Genomic DNA, 23,847 nt, shown 5'->3' with positions numbered 1-23,847 from the left:
CAGTACTCCAGGTGAGGCCGCACCAACGCGGAATACAGCTGGATCATCACCTCTTCTGACCAGCTGAGTCTACTGAGTTTGATGCACCCCAGGATGTGGTTTGTCGTCTTGGCTGCCAGGGCACAACAGCATGCCATGGCTTCCTGCAGCTTTACTGAGTCTCCTTGATTGTCTGGAAGCCCTTTGAGGGCAGATAACGCAAGCCAACAAACAAACGAGGCTTTGCTAAAGATTCTTCCAAACGTACTGTTTCTCATGTCTGTCTGAAGAAAATTCAAACGTCCTTAACGGTCATTGCAATTGTTTTTGTTTAGGCAATCACACCACTTCTAATTTTTAGCTCAAACTCCACTTAATTCAAGACGTGTACACAAGGCTACAGCCACAGACTAAACGCTTAGCAAAAATAAGAGAGTTAGAAAATAAGTGCTGCAATTCTTGATATGCTTACATTAATTATTTTCATCCAAAATTTTAAGGACTTGAATGAGACAACAGTCCTAAGCAAAGCATGCAAAGCCACTTACTTCCTTATTTATCTACCAGAAAGTTGGTATTTTCTCTACTGTAGTCAACTGCAATTTTAAAGCAAATATATCAAAGTCAGAAACATAAAGACCACCAGGTCAACATCTTTTTAACAACACAGAAATGAAGTAAATTGGGCAGGGTATAGAAAAGCGGTATAAAACCAGTATTCACTAACCCCTCTATAAATACAATCTAGCCTGAAACAGCATATACAGGATTCAAAAGAGAAATTCCCAGTGCTAATGTTTAAGTAATTGTAATTCAGAATCTTCCTCTTGGTGCATGCCAGATTTTATGAAGGCTATAAATCTTTAACATTATTGAGAAAAAGTAAGGTCTTGAAGACATACACGCCACATGTACTAGCTCAGAGAAACTAGATCAATCTGCAGTAATAAAAAAAGCCAATTCTGCTAAGCCTGATTAAATATTTAGGTCATATTGTTTCTGCGGCAGAATCTGAAAAATGCACAGCAAATAACATCTTCCCCTGAGTTTGCAGACTTAATCACTTTCAAAAGGGAGTTATGCTACAACATGACTCTATGGGAAAGCCAATACGAAAGCCTTTAAAAACAAAAAAACCCCACAAAACAATGAAAGCATAAGCTAATTAAACTAGCACCTGTTAGTCAGCACCCCAAACTATCTGTATACAGATGAGGAGAATGTCGTGACATGCTATGAACATTTTATTACTGTTCGTGCTAGCTAACTTGTGTTCTAGGAAGTCCTATTAGTCGTTACTCGTATGTTCCCAAAGATAAACTGAACCAAAATACATTCTATACTCAAATACTACATCGATAATGACAACAACTTGTTAGATCATCCACTCCATGAGAAAGGTTAATTTATTCTCTGCCTAAAATATCACTTATTAATATTATTTCATACAGGATAAACAGCAGAAAGGCAAACCATCAAAAGCCTGTCTGCCTTCTTGCCAACAGTAAAATACATCATACACATCATCCAAAATTCTAATTTTGGATTAAAGTTTTCATTTCTGTTTAGAACTCTGCTGTTGATGACACGATGAACTGCAGTACCGATGAACTGCAGCAGAAAGAATAGTATCTATTTGTTTTTCAGTACCAAGACTGTTAGGAAAGATTGACCTGCATATATCCATGGAAAGGTGGTTTGGAGTTCTTTGGGGTGGGTTTCTGCCACTGTACTGTTAGCACAGTTAAGCCGCTTACGGTACAATAAAAGTAGGTACTGGGGATGCCGGAGATCGTATTGACCTTTATCATACCTGAACACTTAAAACAATTCCTTCTCCTTCAAGCAGTTTGTTGTTTTTAGGTGGGGTGTTGTGTTTGGTTTTTTTGTTTTTTTTTTTTAATTATTCTTCTCTTAGAGTCATAATTAAGGTTGAAAGGAATCTTAGGAGGTCTCTAGCCCAACCTCTTGCTCAAATCAGGGTTAACCCTGAATTCAGACCAGACCAGGGTTTTGTCCAGCTGGGTTTTGAAAGCCTCCAGGGACAGAGACTCTACAACTGCTCTGTCAATGCTTCCCTGACCATGAAAAGTTGTCGTCTTCCATCAGGCTGGAATCTCCTGACTTCAGTTGATGACCATTCTCTCTCATCTTCCTGTCACACACTTCTATAAAGAGCCTGGCTGCCTCTTCTCAGTAACCTCCTCCTACGTGTGGGAAAGCTGCTAATCAGGCCTCATAACCCTTTCTCTGGAAATCCTGCCATAGCCTTGCCCCAAAGCCTTCTCTTCTTCAGGCTAAACAAGCCCAGTTCCCTCAGCCCTTTCTCCCACACCAAGTCCTCCAGCCCCCAACCATCGTAGCAGCCCTCCACTGAACTTGCTCCAGTTTACCAACACCTTTCCTATGTCCAGGGGCCCAAAACCTGGATCTCCAGATGTGACCCAACAGACAGTGGTCTTGCGATGGCATGGGTCAACTCTCACAGTGCTCTCAGATGTGTTTCACCACGGTCCCATGGATGCGTGTGTGTCAGTTCTCAAGTAATCCCTGACCTGATCCTTTTTCACTGCTGGTACTTTCCTTTCTCCTTGATCCCCACCTAACTTCCTAATCTAAGTCATAGGGTGACTTCTCTTAGCTTTCTAAAAATCCTTCATTCTTGCAGGCCTACTTTTCAGATAAACTAAATTTATAACTTAAAGCACAGAGTGATGACAGGATTTTAAATTACATTATTGCAAAACAGCAGTTTGGAGGGGAGGGATCATTATAGGGTTAAAGGTACCACAACAACACAGAACAGAGAAGCATGAAAATTATTTAAATACTTAAGAAGCGATTACTTGTGATAATGTGTCACAGACGTAAGTTCCCATGCCCCGAAGCAGCACTCTGTCACAGTACTGGCCAAATGTACACGACAGGCTTACGAGTATTATCTTTATGCATAGAAGAATTTAGAGTGAAGGAGGGCAAGGAAATGAAAACCAAACAAGTTCTGGAGATGCTTGATAGACTGAAGAAAAAAAAAAAATCAAACAATAAATACATGAGATTCTTATACAGAAAGGCCAAAATTACCTCTGCACAGATGAAGTTCTATCAAAAAGAACTGAAGGGTTTGTATATTAGAAGCAGACACAAGGAGCTGATGACCATAAGGAAGAAAAAAAAAAGATATGAAAGAGCTGGGAGGGACTGTCTATTCAGTACTGATGTTTCAGACAAAGAGCGAAGCCTTTAATCACCCACATGCACCCGTTACTTGGAAGGCACATATATCCCTGGCAGCTTAAGAGATGCTGCTACGGGAATGTTGCGTTGGAGACCTCCTGCGTTTTATCCTTTGGCTAGACACTTGTGATAATTCACAGGCTCTGCACGGGATTACAGGAGACGCCCACGACACCCACATTAATGCGGACATTTGCATCTCAGTCCGCGTGAACCTGGAAATCCGCCACTGGGAGACAACGGCCAGCGAGGGCATCGCGAGGAGTCGGCAGTGCTCGTCTGAGCCCTCGCCCCATTTCCAACAGGATTCATCCCATCTGAGCCCATGTAAATTGTGCTATTTGGAGAAAGACCTACTTGTGGACCCAAGAGCACAATTAATGAGTTACAGAAACATGTCTCTACACAACTTCACAGCAAATTTATTTATTTATTGCAGAACTAAGTGTATTTACTTTACCTAGAAGCCTGTTCTTTCCTAAACTGCTGAAGGCCATTACCATTAAAAAGGTTGAGTCATTCAACAGTTATGAAGACCCCGTGCGCTTTAAAGTTGTTAAATCCTGATTCTTTCTTCTGTACCTATAGTTTCACCCTCCATTTAAGTGTCAGATGTTTTAATGTGCAATATTCTCTTTGTGAGCCATGCAAACTACGGTGAAAGTATATGGTGGTGGGAAATGCCTTGGCTCAAGTACTTAAGAGACTCAGAAATGTCATAAGCTGTTATCTCATATTCCTAAAACCAGTTAGAAAGCCTGTTTGAAAATCCTCACTTAAGTGTGGGGTCTGAATGAACTTAAAATTTCCATGTGTGGTGTAGGCCTGTTGGAAAGGAAGGTTTTCAGGAGCAATTTGGAGGGCACCGACACAGTTTGCCTGGGTGTTATCAGTAACTGCTCTATTTCCCTTCTTGCAGCCACTCATACCTATCATGCCTTCATACACCTGGAGAGAGAAATTAGTTCACTGAACTGCAAAGCTGGAAAAGCATGAGGCAGATATAATGACATCAGTTAAAATGTGAAATAAGCAGCAGCCTGACAAGAAGAAATAATAATTGTAATCAATGCTGTATTTTCGTTTCGTACTAATGCTTACTTACAGCCATAATATTATTTTAGTTTGTCAGATAAATCCTTCTAAGTTCATTACTCATCCATTTCTTTAGATCACAGTCTATGTTTTCTTCCAAAGAGAAAATTTCTAAAAAGGAAAGAGTACATGTTGTATCTGAATAAAGTGTTCGTGAGCCAAATATCCCGCAACTGAAGATAAAAGACAGGTTCAAGCACATAATTTTCTTGAGTTACCTCTTTATTTCTGTTAAGGAACAATGTCCTATAAATACGTTCCATTCAAAACAAACTGAGAAGACAAGAATGCAGTTTCTAGGATTCTACTAGAATAGCAAATAATAGTTTCTAAAAGACTACTTGTTTTTTTTAAACCTCAGAAAATCTTATGCAGGGCAATTTATTGCTATAAAACAGATTTTTTAAAATGCAAAAACTGTAAGACTCACATCTTCAACTGTACTGTACATTAGACACCCAAATCCCAAACAATGCAGTGGGATACAACCCAGTAAGCATTTTAGTGGCATTAATCTTTTTTCCAGAGCAGCTAAAAGAAATCAAAATTGCACTACCAGGACTGGAATAATGCTACTGGCTTTCTCATTTTTCCTTCCTTTCCTTTAACAGAAACATCCATAAAACTTACGTGACACAACTCAGAACCTCAATCTACTCTGCAAATTCATCTGTAAAACACTGGAAGTGTATCACAAAAATAGTTATTTCTGTACAGGTTTCCTCAAATATTTCTTCCTCTCCATCGTAACAGATTCACAAGAGCAACAGTTTTAAAAGCTGTAAGGTTCCACCAAGAAAGAAAAGTTTAATTCCCCAATTTGAAGACTATTATGAAACACTAGTGTTTCCGAATGTGGCACAATAACTATGAATGGGCCATTTATAATAATTAAAGATGGGACAACGGGACCTTCTCCCTCCAGACTGCATCTCTGGTTGTGTGCACGAATCTGTGTGATCCTCTGGCTGCCCTGAAAGAGGTATCAGGACTTCAACAAAAATCAGTTCTATGGCCAAGATTTTGTGCTAATTTGAGTCATGTTCATTTAATCACGCATTCTGCCCAGCCATGACTTGCAGCTTGTAAGACACTGAAAGATACCACACAATTTCCTGGATGGCAGAAGACTAATGACATGTCATAGTGACTTCTCCCCACAAAACGAGAGCATTACTATGATGCTCATGTCTTACAATTCATCAGAGACAAAAAAAGTGGTCAAGGGAAGAGCAAAGTATCTTGTCCAAAGTTGAGCTTTTAGACTGGTAGACAGATATTAAAAACCTTTTGAAGCCAGATCAGCAATGGTATTTTAAGGAGTCCTGTGCCATGATATGCAGAGAGGAGGATAACATAGTGCAACCACACTGCTTCATGTGAGAAGACCTCGAGACAAAACGAATCAACAGTTTGCCCAAGACCCCTCCGTGGTTCACACTGATCCAATCTATCTCAAAATAAAGCTGCGAGTCTGTCCATCTGGGAAATCTCTATAACCAGTGAGCTCGGGGGTCCCGGGCTCCGAACACGTCTAATGGCATGCAGGGCATTCAACTGCTCGTGCCAGATGGGGGACGAGGGTATTACTGTCCCATCAGGTGCCCACTCAGAATCCCCAGCAGGTTCAACCAGGCTTAAACCAAGTTCAATGATATTTCCATGTTGGAAACAGCTGATATCAGCCTAAAACCTCAACTCCATATGTTACACATGGGCAAAAACAGGCGAGCAGACATGGAGTGCTCCTCTTTCTGTTGATACAGCTAAAGCAGCTTTTTAATACGTTTGACCACAACTACACTCAATGCATAGTAACCAAGGATGCTTCACTCCTTTTAAAAATTACCTTAATTACATTTACTTTTCCACGTCATACCAGCAAGAGGACATTTGCTACTAATATTATCTTTTGCCTTATCTGAGCAATCGTTGCCTCCCCTTTTGTCACAGCCATTCCTACTAATTGCAATGACACCTCCCAATTTTGGAATGGCTGATCAGCTTATAAGCTTCCCCACAGCTAATCTAGGTCAACAAGCTACTAATAAGGCCAGCATATGTTTCTTCTATTTAACGCTGTTGAGATCTTTATAAATTGCTTCTGTCTCCCAACAAAAGCCACTCCACAGATTCGGGAACCTCTGTTTGTATAAGTAGTAACAGTGACACAGTGGAGGACGAGGAGCATAAAAAGCATCTGCAAATAGACTAGTGTGTCTGTGCCCGAGAACAGCTCATGAAAGAGCAAGCCAAAGCTACCCACAGTTGACCAGTTGACACAAAAACCTCTCCAGCTGTCCTGCTGTGCACACAACTTCTACTCCCGACAGTCCACAGATTAAAACCAAAGTTCAGACTCGGTGGCTTGGAGCTGTTTGATCTTCCATTCCCACAATGTGCTCTTTCAGACACAGCCTGAGCATGAGAGTATCACGAAGGCCCTTCTTCTGAGAAGCCATTAGTTTTCACTCTACTTGGAATCTCTAATAAAAATGGGATTATCATTTTTGTAACACACTGCACTGCATGGGTGGGGGCGGAAATCTCATTATAAAGCAGTTTCTCATAAACACAATATCATTTTATATCCAGGTTAGAAAATAAATGTTTTCTCCTCTAAATTAAAGCACTACAAAACTATTTCAAAGTTAAGAAGCATTCCAAGAAAAATGTCTTTGAGGTTTTTAATTCTTATTTTTGAGGCAATGTCAACCAGCCAATTCTGTGGCCTTCTGTGCTGAAGAGAATTTATTGCTAAAAATCTATGGCATACAGCACATGGTAAATGCCACCAAAGTGAAGGAGACAGGGGAAAAAAATTAAACACAAGTATTTCAGATCAAAAAATTCACCAGACAGAGTACTATATGGCAATGAAAGTTTGCTGGGATGAACAGGTCATTTGCTACTGCTTTAAAGCAAACACAGAAAGCCAAACAAGCTGGTCGAGTTGCAGATAAATCACCCAAAATTGCATCCATAGAATGATGCTTCTTTCCTGTTTATATCAGCGACACAATGTCTGCATGAAAATATTTGGGGACAGGAATTACAGAAAGCCACTGTTTGTACCGACAGGTCCCCCCAGAGTACCGAATCAGAGTCCAGGGCTGCAGGGCATCCTGCACCGTGAGCACCGCCCACGAAATCCACCAGAAGCCTGGTTTTAGAAAACCCTCTGGTTTAAAAAACGTAGAAAATCATCATAGTGTGCAATAGCTTTCATTAAGGTAACTTCCTTTTAGCACAATGACAATCCACGCGTGATGCGAAATAGGAGAAAAAATTACCTATTATTCTTGAACAGCGCAGACCAGAGATACTTACATTTCACCATCAGAAACCAGGGATTTGTGACTATGCCCCTCCCAAGATCTGCAGAGGCAGGTATCACTGATTTAGTGAAACTGTTCATTATCCTCAACTTCCTTCTTTTTTCTTTTCTTTTGGTTATAAAAAAGGAAGAGGGAAGCTGATGCTCGGAGGGTTCAGTATTTAACAGCTCTGGCCACAGGACACGAATTCCAAGAACCCCTTTCAGAGCTTAATCTTTTATTATTCTATAATTTGACTTGTGAAGTCTCTTGATATACACTGGTACGAGAGCAGAAGCAGCCTCTTTTCTCTACGGTTTGCTATTACGGAAACTCCTCTATTATGATTAAAAGATCAGTAAACTGAGATTTAATTTAATGGTCCAATTAAGATTTGAACCCAGAACGTAAAGACTCATCTGTCGATCGTTCTTACGGTGGCTTTCAAAATCTGCTAGCGAAGGCCAGGCTCCCCGTGTGCATGGTATGATGCAAACCTGCGTGTTTCAAAGCATCCTCAGGGCCACGCAGCTCCAGGCGACAGCAATCCCGTGTTACAACACTATCAACAGAGAACTAACACAGGAAGCAGAAAGTCGTTTCCATGGTATGTGATAATAAAGGGGTAAGTTGGCTATTATGCCGTAACTCTACCACTGACATATTACTTGTACGGTGTTGCTCTTTGAGTACCAAAACCTGAAAGCTGTCATTTCTGAAACTAGACTTTTCCAAAACGTTTCATAGGGTAAAAGGGTTCCAACCCTAAATTTGGAACAGTTTTAAGAAATTTCCTATCTGAAGAGTGGCTCCAATTTAACACCATTCATTCCTCTGCTGTAAGAAAGAAGCCAGAAAGAGAAGTTTAAGAGAAGTATTGCTCACCCTATTCACCTGATTTCTTTTGCTCAATTTACACATCTCATTTAAAGCTTGAAATGCCTACTAAGCTAAAATTTTACCATTTAAAAATCAGAGTCCTGTATGAAAAGCAACTCTTTTGTTCCTGTACTTAGGTTTTCAAATGAGAATTAAATTAGAAACCAAACAGCTTTGAAGTATTCATGCTGCAGCAGCCTTGCTCCCCCCCAAGTTTTTCTCCTTAAGAAGCGCCTTTGATTTGGGTAATTTTGATTTCACTAGTTTTCTGCACCAACTGTCCCATCGCTGTTCTCCAATGAAAGAGGAAGCTATATGTTAAAGAGCTTCCCGAAAGCACTGTGGACATCAAAGGAAAAAAGAAAAGGCAGGAAAACCAGAATGCTCACAGAGTATAAAGCCATGTGGGAGAGAAATTTGTTTATTTTCCTATGTGAGCAGCCTAATGAGTTTCAGCCAGCAATTCCATCTCATTATTGGCACTGTTAAAAAATTTTATTAAGCAATTGGTAAATTCGAATTTCATCACATTCACACAATAACAATTTCAGAGTTTTCAGCTGACTGTGACCCCTAACTAAGCAGGTCAGATCACACATGTCTTGCTGCTGCATAAATCTTTTTCTTCTTTGCTGAACACACATACTGGTCTATTTGACTAAACAAACGCCTGGCAAACTCAAAATGTCTGCTCTATAGAGATCCGCGTGGAAGAAAGTTTAGGTTTAAACACACACACAAATATATATATGTATTTAAAAATATTTTCAATAAGTACTCATAGGCCAGGAAAAAAAAGGCCATGGCAGCATTAACACAGGCGTTACAGAGTCATCATCATTCTGCCAAACGCAGCAACAAGTGAAACATTTGAGTAGTTTCCTCCTTATCCCTAATTTAGAAAAGCAACAACTGACATAATCTAGGGGAAAGCAGAGGGAAGTAATGCACTTTCTTCTTTTAAGGACAATACAATATGAAAATTGACAATAATATCAATTAATCCGATTACTTACAGCCTATAAAAAGGTAGGCAGGAAAAATAATGTCACGCACTCCGTCAAATAACATGGCGGATATTACAAAGATGTGCAATTCTATAAAGGTAACGGAAAAAGGAAAACACTGCAAGAAAATTTTAACCACTATAAGGGACACTGTGAACTAACCAAAATTCAAATTCACAAACCCAGCAGATATTTCTACCGTAAGCAAAACCCATTCTTGGATAAGCAGCCAACTCTGTTCCACAAGCAAACTAGTTTTCATTTCTGCAAACCCAAGCACTCAAAAATTATATCAGTACCCAAGAACAAGGCACACAAATAATTAAAAATTGTGTGCTAAAATAGAAGAAAAATTTAATGGCAAATGTTTTTATGATTCACTTTTTAAACTGGAATTACTGGTTTGATCACAAAAGTTTTACAGAGCTCTGACAATTTTACTTAGAGCAATAGGGCCATCATCTGAAAAATGGCTGATGAACTTGAAATCATTAGCTTCTAGATGCACATTGCTCCATATTTTAAAAACTAGCTACATAGTTTCATATGCAGAAATATAAAATACATAGCTACATGCATCTATTACCAAAATTCAGAGACTTCCTTAGGAAAAAGTCAAGTTAAAAGACCAGTTCTGGGAAATGCATTTTCTCCTCACACCACACGCATTTTTCACTCTGTAGCATTAACTACAGTAAGTTGTCCTCCTCATCCAGCATCAAATTTGCTAATCCAAACTACCTGCAGCTGGTAAGTACTTAATTATTGCAGTAGCAAGACAATGTTTCTACAGCAACTCAACACGTTACAACTTAAAAACAATTTCTATTCCAGCATAACCTTAAACCGTGCTCAAAAGGTGCAGTTTAAAGCAACATCATTCACTCTTATTCTTAAAGAGCTGTCATGAATATTTTCACTCAAGAAAATCCTGCCAGACTATAAGAGGAAACAGTAGGAGAAAAATTAAATTACTAACATAGAAAGCCATAAAACAAATGGTTTGGCTGGGGAGGTGAAACTTCTCAAATGCAGCAGCACATATTAGAATGGATGGGAATTTTTCTTGGTAGCTTAGAAAACATAATTGACTCCACAAAACGATGAAGACACTGTTAAAGAGCGCAAAGGGAAAGAAGGGTTTCAGCCTCATCTCAGAGGAGGAAAGGCAGACTTGGGGAACCACAGCAATGCAGTCATCCTTTACTACCGAAGCATGGATATTTAAGTACACTGCTTACAACTGTATTTAAAAAAAACCAAGAGAAACCCAACACTGAGCTGCTCCAGCACCCAGCATCGTGCCCCAGCATACCCTACAGCACTCAGCAGCAGCAGCTCCAAGGCTGGCGGAGCCGTGAGCAGGAGGGTTACTACCTCTGCTTCTTCCAGACAGCAACGGGAGCAGTACGGCGGCTGCACGCCTCGCACCGCTCCCCGAGCGGGCACAGCAGGGCTACGACGTCACCGAAGTACAACACGCTGCATCCCACAGCATGCGCAAGTTCAAGTCTGTATCCCGTTTAAGCGTACCTTTTTTCCCAATTCCACCTGACTCCTGTGAGCATCAGGAGGATGACAGAAACCTATTTCTTCATATCGTTTCCCGGCGGAAAGGGACCTGGGGGTGCTGGTTGACACCCGGCTGAATATGAGCCGGCAGTGTGCCCAGGTGGCCAAGAAGGCCAACAGCGTCCTGGCCTGTATCAGGAATAGTGTGGCCAGCAGGAGTAGGGAAGTGATTGTGCCCCTGTACTCGGCACTGGTGAGGCCGCACCTCGAATCCTGTGTTCAGTTTTGGGCCCCTCACTACAAGAAGGATGTTGAGGTGCTGGAGCGTGTCCAGAGAAGGGCAACGAAGCTGGTGAGGGGGCTGGAGCACAAGTCTTATGAGGAGCGGCTGAGGGAACTGGGGTTGTTTAGTCTGGAGAAGAGGAGGCTGAGGGGAGACCTCATCACTCTCTACAACTACCTGAAAGGGGGTTGTGGCGATGAGGGTGTTGGTCTCTTCTCCCAAGTAACTAGTGATAGGACGAGAGGAAATGGCCTCAAGTTGCGCCAGGGGAGGTTTAGATTGGATATTAGGAAAAATTTCTTCACTGAGAGGGTGGTCAGGCATTGGAACAGGCTGCCCAGGGAGGTGGTGGAGTCGCCATCCCTGGAAGTGTTCAAAAAACATGTGGATGTGGCGCTTCAGGACATGGTTTAGGGGACACGGTGGTTCTGGATTAATGGTTGGACTTGATGATCTTAAAGGTCCTTTCCAACCTAGTGATTCTGTGATTCTGAATCCCACTGAACTCTCTGCGACAGCAAAACAAAGCAAATTATGACATTAATACAATAACGTGCCATCTTGAAGTTCCTCAAGTCATTTAACGGGGAGAAGTACCATGGATAAAGTTCTTAGTGGCTCACACAGCCCTAAACGTGAACAGCTGGGGTGACAGTGTAGGGAAAAAAGGAAAACTGGACAGTGTTTCTAGCCCCGTAAAGTCATTTAATGCTAAATGTGCATGGCTAATTAGTGAGGTGTATGGCAACCTCTAGTGGTATATGCCTGCTTAGAAAACAGCAAACACTCCAATATATGAAATTATAGGAAAAGCATTTGCCTTAAGTAATCAGTCGTCTTCTTGTCACTAATTTTATTAGAATGACGTGGTGATGAGATGTCAGAATACAGATATTCAGGGAAAGCCTCTCCATTGCCAAGCGTCACACATACTAGAGCAGGCAGGCTAGCTGGAGAAAAGCTGAACATCATGCAAGCTGTTTCCAAATAGGTTAAAGGAATTAATGCCAACTGACTTGCAGTTTTAAGCGACAAATCAAATGCCTCCACGAATACGTCAGGTGGAAGTTGTCCTTGTAGAATAGAAACCAAGCAAAGGAAAAACCTACCCCTCACTGCAGGTATGTAACACTCCACCTGGTTGTGCTTTGTTGCTTAGAGATTACACAGCCACCTCTGGTAGTCATTTGTGACACCAATGACATCAATACACATTTTATTTTATTTTTTAATAATACTCTGCCCGTATGATGTAAAGATACTACAAATGTCAGCACTCCACAAATAAGAGAGAGACAGTGCAGCGCAATATCACCCCTGGCACTACACTGATAAAACTGCTCTGTGTAACTAAAAACAGAGCAGTGGTAACAGAGGATAGAGCAGGGAAGGATCTCAAACTCGGGGCAGCCTACAATAGAGGACATCCAACATTAAATGAATACTGCCCTGGACCTTATTATAGAACATCTATTACATCTATTTTTACTTCCAGCAGCTGCTTGTGATAGATTTAGACAAATTTGTCAATTTTCATGCTTACTGGAATGTGATACAAATTACTCAACATTATGAAGTTGTATTTCACTGAGCTTTTGAGCACACTGTATTGAATATACCCAGCTAATTCTTTCATAGAAAATAGTCTTCAGCATTTAAAACAACTGGTAGCCTCTGCTCAGAATAGGATTAGGAAAAAGCCTGCATGGAAATGGAATTACTTCTCACATTAAGGAAGAAATCATTACAGCATCTGGTGAGGCTTAAATTATGACTATTCAGTTGTATTGCTAAGCAGATTTTAAGTTAAGTGTTTCACAGCTACTTAATTTAAAAACCTATACCCTAAAATACTTTATGCAATATAAGGTACCGTCTTCTTTTTAGGCTTTTTCTTCACAGAAAACACTTTTTCATTATGGATACTGCGGTTTGTTCTCTCAGACATGCTTTCACTCTGATGGTAGAACCAGAATAGGAATTTAATACAAAAACTCTGCTTTTGCATCATGGAGAAAGCTGTGTCCATCAGTGCTGGCTAAATTTAATAATAGCGGCCAACAGACTTCAGAAGGTAGGAAAAGAAATGACAATGTACGCCTCAAAACATCAATCTCTTACAAAATATGTGTATTCCTATTGCTTTTCTTGATAACTGAAACTTTATAACAATTCTACGTATCTTGAGAGGAAATCAGGTTAAAATACTTCCTTTATGGTGCTTAAGCCTGCCAGGGAACCCAAGGCTGTAAAGCTCCTGAGCAGCAAATGCTACTGTACTAGCAGTAAAGTCTTAGGGGAGACAGGCTGCCCCTGGAACTGACTCCTCCTCCCGGCCCGCCCATGTTCTAGACCCATGGGATATTTTACAACAGATTCTAATACATTTTTATAGTAGGGTCTTTTGATTTATAAGCAATCACGATCACAGTGACAAATTAAATCCCAATCTTGGTGGGCATTTTTGCCTGTTGTCCAGATGTACAGTTTTCTATCTGCAGAATAAGACCTTTGGTCAATATTACACATAAAAATAGTGAGGAGTGGGATATAAAACATATTCCTTAACGCTTGCCTCGTTTTTCTGTTTCTGTTTCAAATTTAAATTCACCTCCTTCATTACAATTTCTATGCTACAGTAATATGGAGTGTCTGGCTACAACAAAGCAGAAGCTTAAAAATAACAGCGTGGAATATCTTTGAACTATGTAAGAATATCATATTATATATGATAAATATATTGCCTTTTTGTTTTGCTTCCTCAGTTGATGAGTACGTCCATTTTCTGTACCTATCCTTACATTATGTCCAACCATAAGGGAGGTGGTGGAGTCCCCATCTCTGGAAATGTTCAAAAAACATGTGGATGTGGCACGTGGGGACATGGTTTAGTGGGCATGATGGTGTTGGGTTGGCGGTTGGACTTGATGATCTTAGAGGTCTTTTCCAACCTTAACTATTCTGTGATTCTATAAAAGTACAGCTCCAGCCCTGCCAGCACCCAATGGTTGGGATAACCAATATCCTTCTCAGACTGCCATCCAACCGCACTACAGTTGGCTGGATATTATTTGGTTGTTATTTGTAATACTGCCCAGCTCAGATCCCACACGAAGTCTCTCTGCTAAAAGCTATACAGAAACCAACCAGCAGTAGCCACTAAGAGCTTACATCTTTGGAAGAGTTTTGAATATGCCAGTATTATGTGTTTGCTCTAAAGGTCTCTCTTTCTATTTGGCACGTTTCAAGTGTGGCTTTGTTAGTCCTTCACACAATGAAAAAGAGAGAATTTGACAGAAAATTTCAACGTGACAGAATTTTTTCACCCTGTTTTCTGCCATTCACCCCATTGTCTCCTTTCTGCACGCATCAGTGTCAAGCAGCAACAGAAGTCTGTCTGCCTTCAATAAGGATACCAGCACAACTATTTCACAACTAAAATCAAGCAGCAATGTTAAAGTCACATGGTAACTATGCATGTTCAGAGAAATGATGAATAAAGCACCCAAATGTCACAACAGATTATTGAAACGTTGCATACATGGACTGCAAAAGAATTTCTGGGTGTTACACGTGCTTCCTTGAGTCTTCAGATGGGTCTTAAACATCAGGGAGTCTACCTGCCTCAGAGATGCTGCTACAGATGATGAAAACTGCAGGTGAGAAGGCTGGAAAAAGCTGGTGTAGGGAAGAGCCTCACACCACATAAAGGCTCCTTTTACGTTTCTGAGTTGTAAGGTTGAGGCGAGACACGTGTGTAAAGGTACAGAGGTTGCTGCTTCTCTACCGATGGCTGCCACCTCTTCTGATAAGCCAGCAGACCGCATGCTTAGCCATTTCCTAACCCAATTAAATCAAAATAATCCAGCTGAGCTTACTTCAAACCACAAGTTTAAATTTTGAACAGTAGATGGCCATAAGCTCAGAGCATTTTGACAAAAGCCAAGCCACACAGAAATACAAATGCAGTTATGCTAGATGACTATGAGATTACTGAGTGGTGATAACAGCCGGCTGCAATGGGACTAGCAAGATAACCTCTTCCTGGCCCAAATATAACCAGAGGAGCACATCTCACTTTGATCTGCAGAAACAGCAGTAAAATAAAATGGAACAAAATCAGAAACCAGGAACATAGGAAAAAAGCTCAGAAGTGGAAAACGAAGTATCCCACTAAAAACCAGGCCAAGTTCTTAAGCATCAAGGTAGCGTATCTTACACCACACTAGGATCTATGATTTCAGAGGCCAACATTTGCAAATGCTTGGAAAACTCAGACTCCATGTCTATGATTTGAGAAATGAAGAGGGCAGGTATTTAAGACAATGTCTATGATATGTAATGGGAAAATAGCTTCAATTCAAATTGTGAACATTTATTATCACCGCCAAGGGTATGAAAAGAGGGCAAGTATCAAGCCACGAAAATGTAATGGCACAATGCATTCATCCTGGTTACTTGTCCATACTTTTACAACCAACCATTTCCAAAAGAGAAGGAACTTGGAGAGAATTAAATCCAACAGAGCGGTGGTTTAAGAACAAGATGTATCTCTTGTTAACCCAGTCCTTTACAAAGTGTAGAGGCACGCAATTATCATTTACTTATTTTTGGCACACCGTCTGTACTTGACAAGCTCTGTAACAGTTTATTCCAGATCGCATTAACAAGACTTTCCCGGCTTCCCTTGGAACGTGGAGCAGGGATGGCTGCCAAGATGAGAAGGATGCCTGACGCATGACTACCTGCCTTTACAAAGTGATCTGCAGCACAGATACAAACTAGGAAGGACCAACTTCAGTATCTACTTTTCTAAAGTTGTAGTCCTGTTCTAGAACCAAAGCAGATATTTATTACTCTGGAGGCTAATAAGCTTTATCAGTTGAAAAGCACGGGTGTAGGTTTTATTGCCCGTATTTGCAGGGCTTCATCACAAAACGATCATTATGTTTTGTCTGATACAATAAATAAATCTTTTGCCAAATATGCAGGAAGAAGTAAAGCAAGTTGAAAATCCATTTTGCAGAATACTTGAGAACCACCACTCGGTGCATTTTTATAACAACTTGATACATGACTAAAAAAAGCATTAAGTCACACAAATCCCTGAAAACATCCTGGCTTGCAAGAAGCTACTGAGCTATTGTTAAGCAAACCAAAAGTCAGAAGTTTCTCAGACAGAGAAACTAATGGTTTTTGTGCATTCAGAACAGATTCAATTACAAAGCAAGTAAGATTTACTCTGGGATTATTTAGTTATGCAGTTATCATTTCAGCTACTTAGTTCATCAGTATCTATTAAGTCATATAAAATTCAAGTTCCTCTACTCCTGAGTTCCAGCAAAGATGAGTTTCAAGAGAAGTCTATTTCTGAAGTTTTATATTTACCTGATGATCCTCTGAGCAGCATACTGATGAAGTGAGCGGAACTGTGCTGACATATTTGCTAAGGCTGCCAGACAATTTGTATGAAGGTATTTGTCCTGTCAGAAAGAAAGAAAAAAAAAGCAACCCACATCAAACTGTCCTTTTAATATACACTGACACCTACTGCAGAAATCATTCAAATACTGAGTAATATATGTTGCTTTAAAGGACATGGTCCAAAGCATATAGCAGAAATGCAAAGCATATATACTTGGTGATGTTCTTAAAATATAACTCTTATAAAAGAGTGATTGCTTGATACAGATCTCACAGTGTATGTATGTCTTCATATCTTTAGCAATGTTGACTTACAATGACATCATAGATGTAACAAATGCTGAAAGACAATTCTTCTCCTTTCCCTTACCCTCTCTCCTTTTTGTAGCCTTATCCTAAAATTTTCTGCTTCATAAGTCATCTCCCTATTAACTCTTTCAAAGCATTCTATATATCCCACAACCATAACCATGTGATACTTCACAGTTCTGGTCCCCTTGTTAGCATCCCTGAAAGTATTTGACCAGATAAGCATTTAAATGATCTCGTATCAAAGTCAAGGGTTTTCACGGAACCAAACTTGTCTACTTATCCAATCCAATAGGGATTTTTTGTTTCCTAGTCAAATCTAAAATGTGCATTAACATAATAGAACAGATTATAAATCCTACAAATATATGCCAAGAATGGCCTCGTTTCTTCCAGTACTTTTGACTCTAAAAGTGAAATCCTTAAGTTTTCCAATTTAAAATATATTTAAGTAATTTTTTTGCTCCTTTTAATGTAAAAACATCTGTGCCTTTAATTGTTGAAAATATTCAAAAGTGTATGATACCATGCTTACATGTTTGAGATAAGTTATAGAATCGTATGCATGAAAAATGCACAAAACCAATCTGATTTTAGGCTATGAAGTTGAAGCAGTTTTGCTTTGCTAGAGCTCAGAAAGGTTTTATGGCCCAGTCACTATCCTACTTCATAAAAACACTAACAACAAATAGAGCTGAAATTCCCACTTCTGAGTAATTGAATAGAGACAAATAACCGAAAAGGCATCATTTCTTCTCACCAACCTAAGGATGGTTTTTTTCCTTCTCATCCGAAGATGAGCAGTTCAGTGCCTGAATCATGGACTTTGGAGAAACCCACTCAATTAATTGAACAATAACACAGAAATTGTGTTACAAGTTCAAAACCACTTAACATTGTGCTTCGTTAATATGGCTGACCTTCCCATTTCCTTCCCTCTTGTAAATTCAGATGCCAACTGGTTGCAACAGAATGAAGAAAAATCCCACACCCTGTTTGAAATTTAATTCATGCTGTTGAAAGCAGAAGTCCACATGATGTGCGTAAATGCTACGTGTAAACTCTTACCCTTGTCCGTGTCATGTTGTACTGGATGGTTCTTATCACAACTAGTATCAGAAGGCTCCCAAGTGAGATCTCTGTTAAGACACGCTCAGCATACCAAGTGATATTTTTCAGTATCTGAAAAAAAAGAACAAAGTTCTTCAGCACCTAGGTCTGAATAAGAACACAGGAAGTTGTCTGGACTCTTGCATTCATTAAGATAGGTATATTAGCTTCCAGCCTCAAATGTGACAAAACCTATTTGTATTCTAAAGCATTAAAAAAAAAAAAAAAAAAAAGAAAAAGACAGATGTCTGCAGTATTATCACCTAGTAGATCTCATCAACTTTATTGTAAGTCACATGGAAAGACACTAAGTGTAAAAAGATGATTAAATTTGACAATTCCCAAAATTCTATGCCCTGTGCCACCACACTCCTGGATTCTTTTTGATCTTACCCTTTATATTTTATGAAGTCTTCAGTTCCACCCTAGTCACCTGAATAATGTTGCCAATTCCTTCCCATTTTCCCTCATTACAAGCTGGGCAAGAGGCAGCATGTACGAGCTCTGACTGATCGGCAAGAGCGCACATGCTAAAGGATACAGGGCAGATCAACAGGTTAACTGTTGACTTCACACTGAAGCCTGTCTCTTGCCAGAGGTGAGGTCTCTTCCCTTAATAAGTTAGAGAAGGTCATCAGCTAGGTTAAGAGCTTCGTATCTTTCAGTGCTCTCCACTATCAGGTTCAATGAGGTTTACTACCATTTCTGAGTTTATTGTAGAAGGAGAATCAATTCACACTTTCTTTCCTCTTTGAATATTCAGCTGACCAGCCTGGAGCAATACCGCAAACGTAAGCACCAAACCGCCTAGCTTTAAAGGGCTGATAAAAATGAGTCAACAGGAACTGCCCTAAAAACATGGAGAAGATCCTCTATAAGTTCAGGGTCATTCTGAGTGAAAATAAAAATTTGCTTAACAAGGACTACTGTACCCAAAGCTTTCACTCTATATAACTTCATCTTCGATATATTAAGTGCATTTCAATGAAACTTCATGTTCAAGGAAAATAATACAGATGTCTTAAAAAAATCGAAACCCCATCAACATCAACAATCGACTTTATTAATTAACCTCTTCTCTTCAAAAGTTATATGAAAACAGTCCTGTCTGTCACTTCTTCCCACATCTCCTCTGGATGAGCAAAAACAATTGTCACCCTTCATTTTACATAATTTCAGCCTTTAGAATTTCCTCTTCATTCCACTAACAAGCTCACTCAGCAAAAGCTCTTCTTTCTTTAAAAGAGAGGATGGAGAAGTAGCAACCGATTTCCTATAAGGAGATATGGAGAGCTGGCCACTGAATGTCTTGCAGAAGACAAAGGGAAAAGCAACACTGGCAACTACGTCAAGCTGCTGCTGATTTTATAGTAACTACTCCTTCTGTCTAAGATGTACCTGTTGATATAAACTGTGATGGAAAGAAACATTTTTATTTGTGAAAAAGAAGGGGTATCTAGAAAGCAAAATTAAAATTTTATATATATATATATTATATTATATACAGCTGCCTAGAAAAAAAGGATAATCTATGCAATGATATCTACACAGGCTTCTGAAGGAATAGAATAGTAAATTCTGCAACGCCTGTGGCAAAATCTGGGCCCAAAGTTTAGGCATCTCATTCTGAAGCGTCATCCCCTGGTTTGGCAACGCAGGACTCGTCCACTACAACGCAACACTGCCACAGAGAAATGATTCCATATCTGAAAGTAAGAATATTGGCTGTACTCACGCATCGAGGTAACCTGGAGACATGGACACAGAGGTATTTAGATCGCGATATTTATTTCTTAAAGGTGCAAAATAACGCCTCGTCTCATTAATGGTAATGGCAAAGGGTCACTGCGTTTCTCTGATAATCAGGTGTTTACTTTACAAACAACGGTAAGTCACCGTTTTAAATGATGTAGTCACTTGGTTACTAATTGCTAAAAGAGCGATTAGTAGAATCGGAATTAGTAGAATTCCAAAGAACTGGAACCCAGAATGGTCATCCCAAATTTTTAGTTGTAAATTTGTCATTTAAAATTGTGTACGTTATATATTTAAGGGGATTAGTAGTTACGGTCATGCACGCCGTTCAGCTCAAAGGCAGTACGTTAAGCAACCTCCTTCTCTTCACCCCGATTTGAGAAGGAAACAGGAGACCAAGAGCTATTTTACTAACACAGCTTCTTCCATCCAGCCCACAGCCTGCATCTATGAAAAACTTTCTGAATTACTTATATATTCAATTTGCATATTGGCAGGTTACTGTATTTTGAGAAGGAACTGAAGCAAAGGCAAAGGTGTTTTACAGCTGAGGTGAAGAGAGGACGTACTTGAGTTTACAAGCAGAAAATATCCTATATAACTTTGAAACCCATATTATCTGTCATTAAAGTTGGTTTTTGTTTCTCCACAGCATTACACACACTGAACAAATTTAAATACAAATTTGCTTTGTTTTATAACTGTTATGGAAATTATGAATCATAGAATTGTATTGGAATTGAGAGGAAATGAGTTATCCCATCCTATTGCCAAAACAGCACTGGTCTTTAGAGCCTACACTGAAAAAAAAAAAAAAAATTAAAAAAAGTAAATATTTTTCTTTAGTCCTGTTTTACATGACTCAATCTTCCACTAGGTAGGTTATTCCAGAGCTCACACATCTCAATACAAGGAATTATTTCCACCTGGTTTTTAGTTTACCATATTTACCAGTTTAAACCCGCTATTGTTTGTGACACACCACTTGACCATCATAAGCATTTCCACTCCCTTAAGATTTACATTTGTTAGCTGAATCATATTCTTCCATTTATTGTCATTTTGGGTCACCATGCAACAAAATCTTGCATTTTTGTTTCTTTTAAATTTTCCAGGTGGCAAATCAAAGCCTTTTAAAGATCAAATGCTGCAGCTGTAGTCAAAATGACAACTCGTCATCAATATCCTAATGTCTATCTATAGAGATCAAAATTGTACTGACTCCTGAATTACCACCAAAAATTAACAGACTCAATCTACAAGCATCTCTACATCAATGAGCAAGCTCCTTAACAAGCAACAAAACCATAGCTGAAGCTTAATGTACTGCACTTAAAAACCTCTATGTATACCTTATTCTTTATTTATCTTTTATTCTGTTGTAATCAAAACTCAGAATTGCCAGAAGACCTTATTTAACAGGGATTTTCCCCACATTAAAACCTCCTTCTCTCTAAAGCGGTCGCATTTATAATCCGTATCTTTATCAGAAGCTAAGGGACTAATTGACTTAGCATGTCAAAGTATTTTAGTTAATACAACTGTGTCCAAAAGTACACTAAAGATCCAGTCCCTAACCTGATAATTACAGCCAGTTGCTACATGGGAAAAAAAAAAATAATCAAGCCCTAATGCTAGTGAACATAGTTGGCTACTGATCATCTTCAACCACTCAAAATTAACAAACCCAAAGAATGCACTGATAGGATTTATGCACAGGTCAAAGTTGTTAATTGTTGAAATATTTAATACGTGACAGTTTTCATGCAGTGGAATATGAGTAGGCTATATAGGAGTCCTATAAGAACATGAACAGCACAGTTGTCCTTGCAGATGACAACTTGTTTTTCAATAGAACATCATTCTTTGGAGAGAAAGTTAAAAGTTGTATTAAAGAAAGAACACCAACTAGGAAGTTCTTATTCCCCCTTTCTAAATTACTTTCCTGATCTTTGTTTCTCTTCCATCAGTCCACTGTGGTATTGAATTTTCCCCGTGCTCCCCGTAGCTGGATTTGGAGTATCACCAGTATAATCAGCCAACAGACCTCTGTTGACCAATCCTTCCAAACAGGGGTTGCAGCAAGGCGGTTTGATGTATTTTACAGCATGCCTATTGCTGAATTTCTTTTCTAGTCGGCAACCTTAATTTCTGCAGTAAGTTTAAGACACGTACACATGGCACATGCCTCCCACAAAGCCCCATAAACTAAGCAAATGATTTATATTACCACCTGTGAAGCATCAAAGATCTTAAGTACTACGCTGTTTTGAGGACCCAACCGGCACTCAACACACCGCAGTAATGCAAGCTGTATTAGTGCTGAGAACGGAGAGGTCAGACTACAATTGTTTTACATCACCTACTCAGAAATACATACTCAACCCCCCCTGTAACCTGCATATAATTCTGCTTCGTTTTATCCACCTACTTTTGCCCTTAAACCCCAAACACATACATTAGAGGCTCTCTTTGCTTTAAAGGTTTCTTTTCATTACCAGTTGGGATGAAGTCCTCCCTCCCTTCCAGACCATACTCCCACCTATACCTTTAAAAGCATGTTTCTCAGCTCCAAACATGAAGCAAAGTAAAACCTAGCCTATCAAACACACAGCACAACGACAGCAAAGAACCTCTGAGAAACGCATCCAACCGTTCTCTCAGCAAAATTTGTAGTCATGACAGACCTACATGGGATTAATTCAAAACATTCAAAACAATAGAATTAAAAGGGAAAAAAAGAAGTCTTTTTAAAGGAAGCATTCTCATAGCACACTTTTGGGGCAAAAAAGCAGCCACCACCTTCCATACCTGATTTTCTGAGCTATCCCCAGCTTGATGCCCCTGAAAGTGCCCAGCTGCCCAGGCCACCCATCCCCTGACAGCCAGCCAGGTATACTTGCTTTTCGAGTACTCCACCGCAGAGCACCCCAAGCTGAGCTCTGCAACGCGTACCATGGCTTCTCCCAGCATTTGTGATAGGAGTATAGCTAGCAAAATCAGGGTATTATTTAACACAAGGGGCTGGGGGATATTATATTTCCCTTAGTACTGTGTAGGATCCTAGTGTAAGTAACACTCAAGACATAATTACGTGTACATTTTATCAAAACTCATAGTCAATAGATTCTAAACCAATACCCAAGTGGGGGGAAAAAAAAAAAGAATCCTATGAAGCTTATTCTAGACAAGGGTAATACTTTATAAGTACTGTCTTTAAAACGTCTTTGTTTTGCTTTGCTTTTTTAACCTTCTGGCTCTGCAAATTCCACATCAACACACATTTCTTTCATTTACCTCCCACTCTCATTCTCACCTCAACTCTATGATTCTTGAAGCTCTTTCACAGCACAAGACATTTGAAATAGCATCTTAATTAAGATTCATCAAACTCCCTCCTCCTTCACTTTCTTCCTCGCATCCCTGAAAGCGTCTCGTCCATGAATTATTTCAGTGAAGATTGCATTTCCTCAAATAACCATGTTCTGCATCAGCCTATGCTGAAAGATTTTGGTGTTTTTTGATGAACCTCCTAACAGGATTTTTACCCATTTAATATATTTATGCTTTTAAAATCATGCATACAGAGACGTATGCAACAAGATGTACATCCCAAATATCATTACAGACTAGATATTCTAAAATGAAAAAAAGATATAGGCACTAAAGACACATTGGTGGGCTAAGGAAATTCATGTTAGTAGGTACGCTGATGCAGTTTGAGGTACAGAAGTCATTTCTGTACCATATATGAAGACAAAATAAAAGTTCAGACCATTAAAATAAAGTAAAATAAAATAAAAGCATCTTCATTATCACATGCTACATAGTGCCTGAATTTTTGTCAGCACCTATTTCCTATAGGGTAGCTAAAGTGAAGGCAATGACTATAACATCTAGATGGGAAAACAATTAACAGTAGTGCAGTGCTGGCTATGGT

General features: G+C 39.5%; 1 protein-coding gene across 2 annotated transcripts in view; it reads right to left on the bottom strand.

Moving 5' to 3' along the window:
• The window catches only part of LOC309415756 (dymeclin), a gene marked incomplete at its 3' end in the record, with an annotated part of 207,666 nt that overhangs the window by 94,597 nt on the left and 89,222 nt on the right, over nucleotides 1-23,847 (bottom strand). For both annotated transcript variants that reach the window (XM_082013362.1, XM_082013363.1), the window contains exons 11-12: nucleotides 18,111-18,224; nucleotides 16,698-16,792 (exon numbers count right to left, since the gene is read on the bottom strand). In XM_082013362.1, coding sequence (XP_081869488.1) covers nucleotides 16,698-16,792; nucleotides 18,111-18,224 — 209 coding nt within the window. The remainder of the gene's footprint in view (nucleotides 1-16,697; nucleotides 16,793-18,110; nucleotides 18,225-23,847) is intronic.

Source organism: Phaethon aethereus (assembly GCF_964289735.1).
Source record: "Phaethon aethereus genome assembly, chromosome: Z".
Classification (NCBI taxonomy): Eukaryota; Metazoa; Chordata; class Aves; order Phaethontiformes; family Phaethontidae; genus Phaethon; species Phaethon aethereus.
The sequence above is the reverse complement of the archived record's forward strand: the minus strand, read 5'-3'. Positions and strand labels throughout refer to the sequence as shown.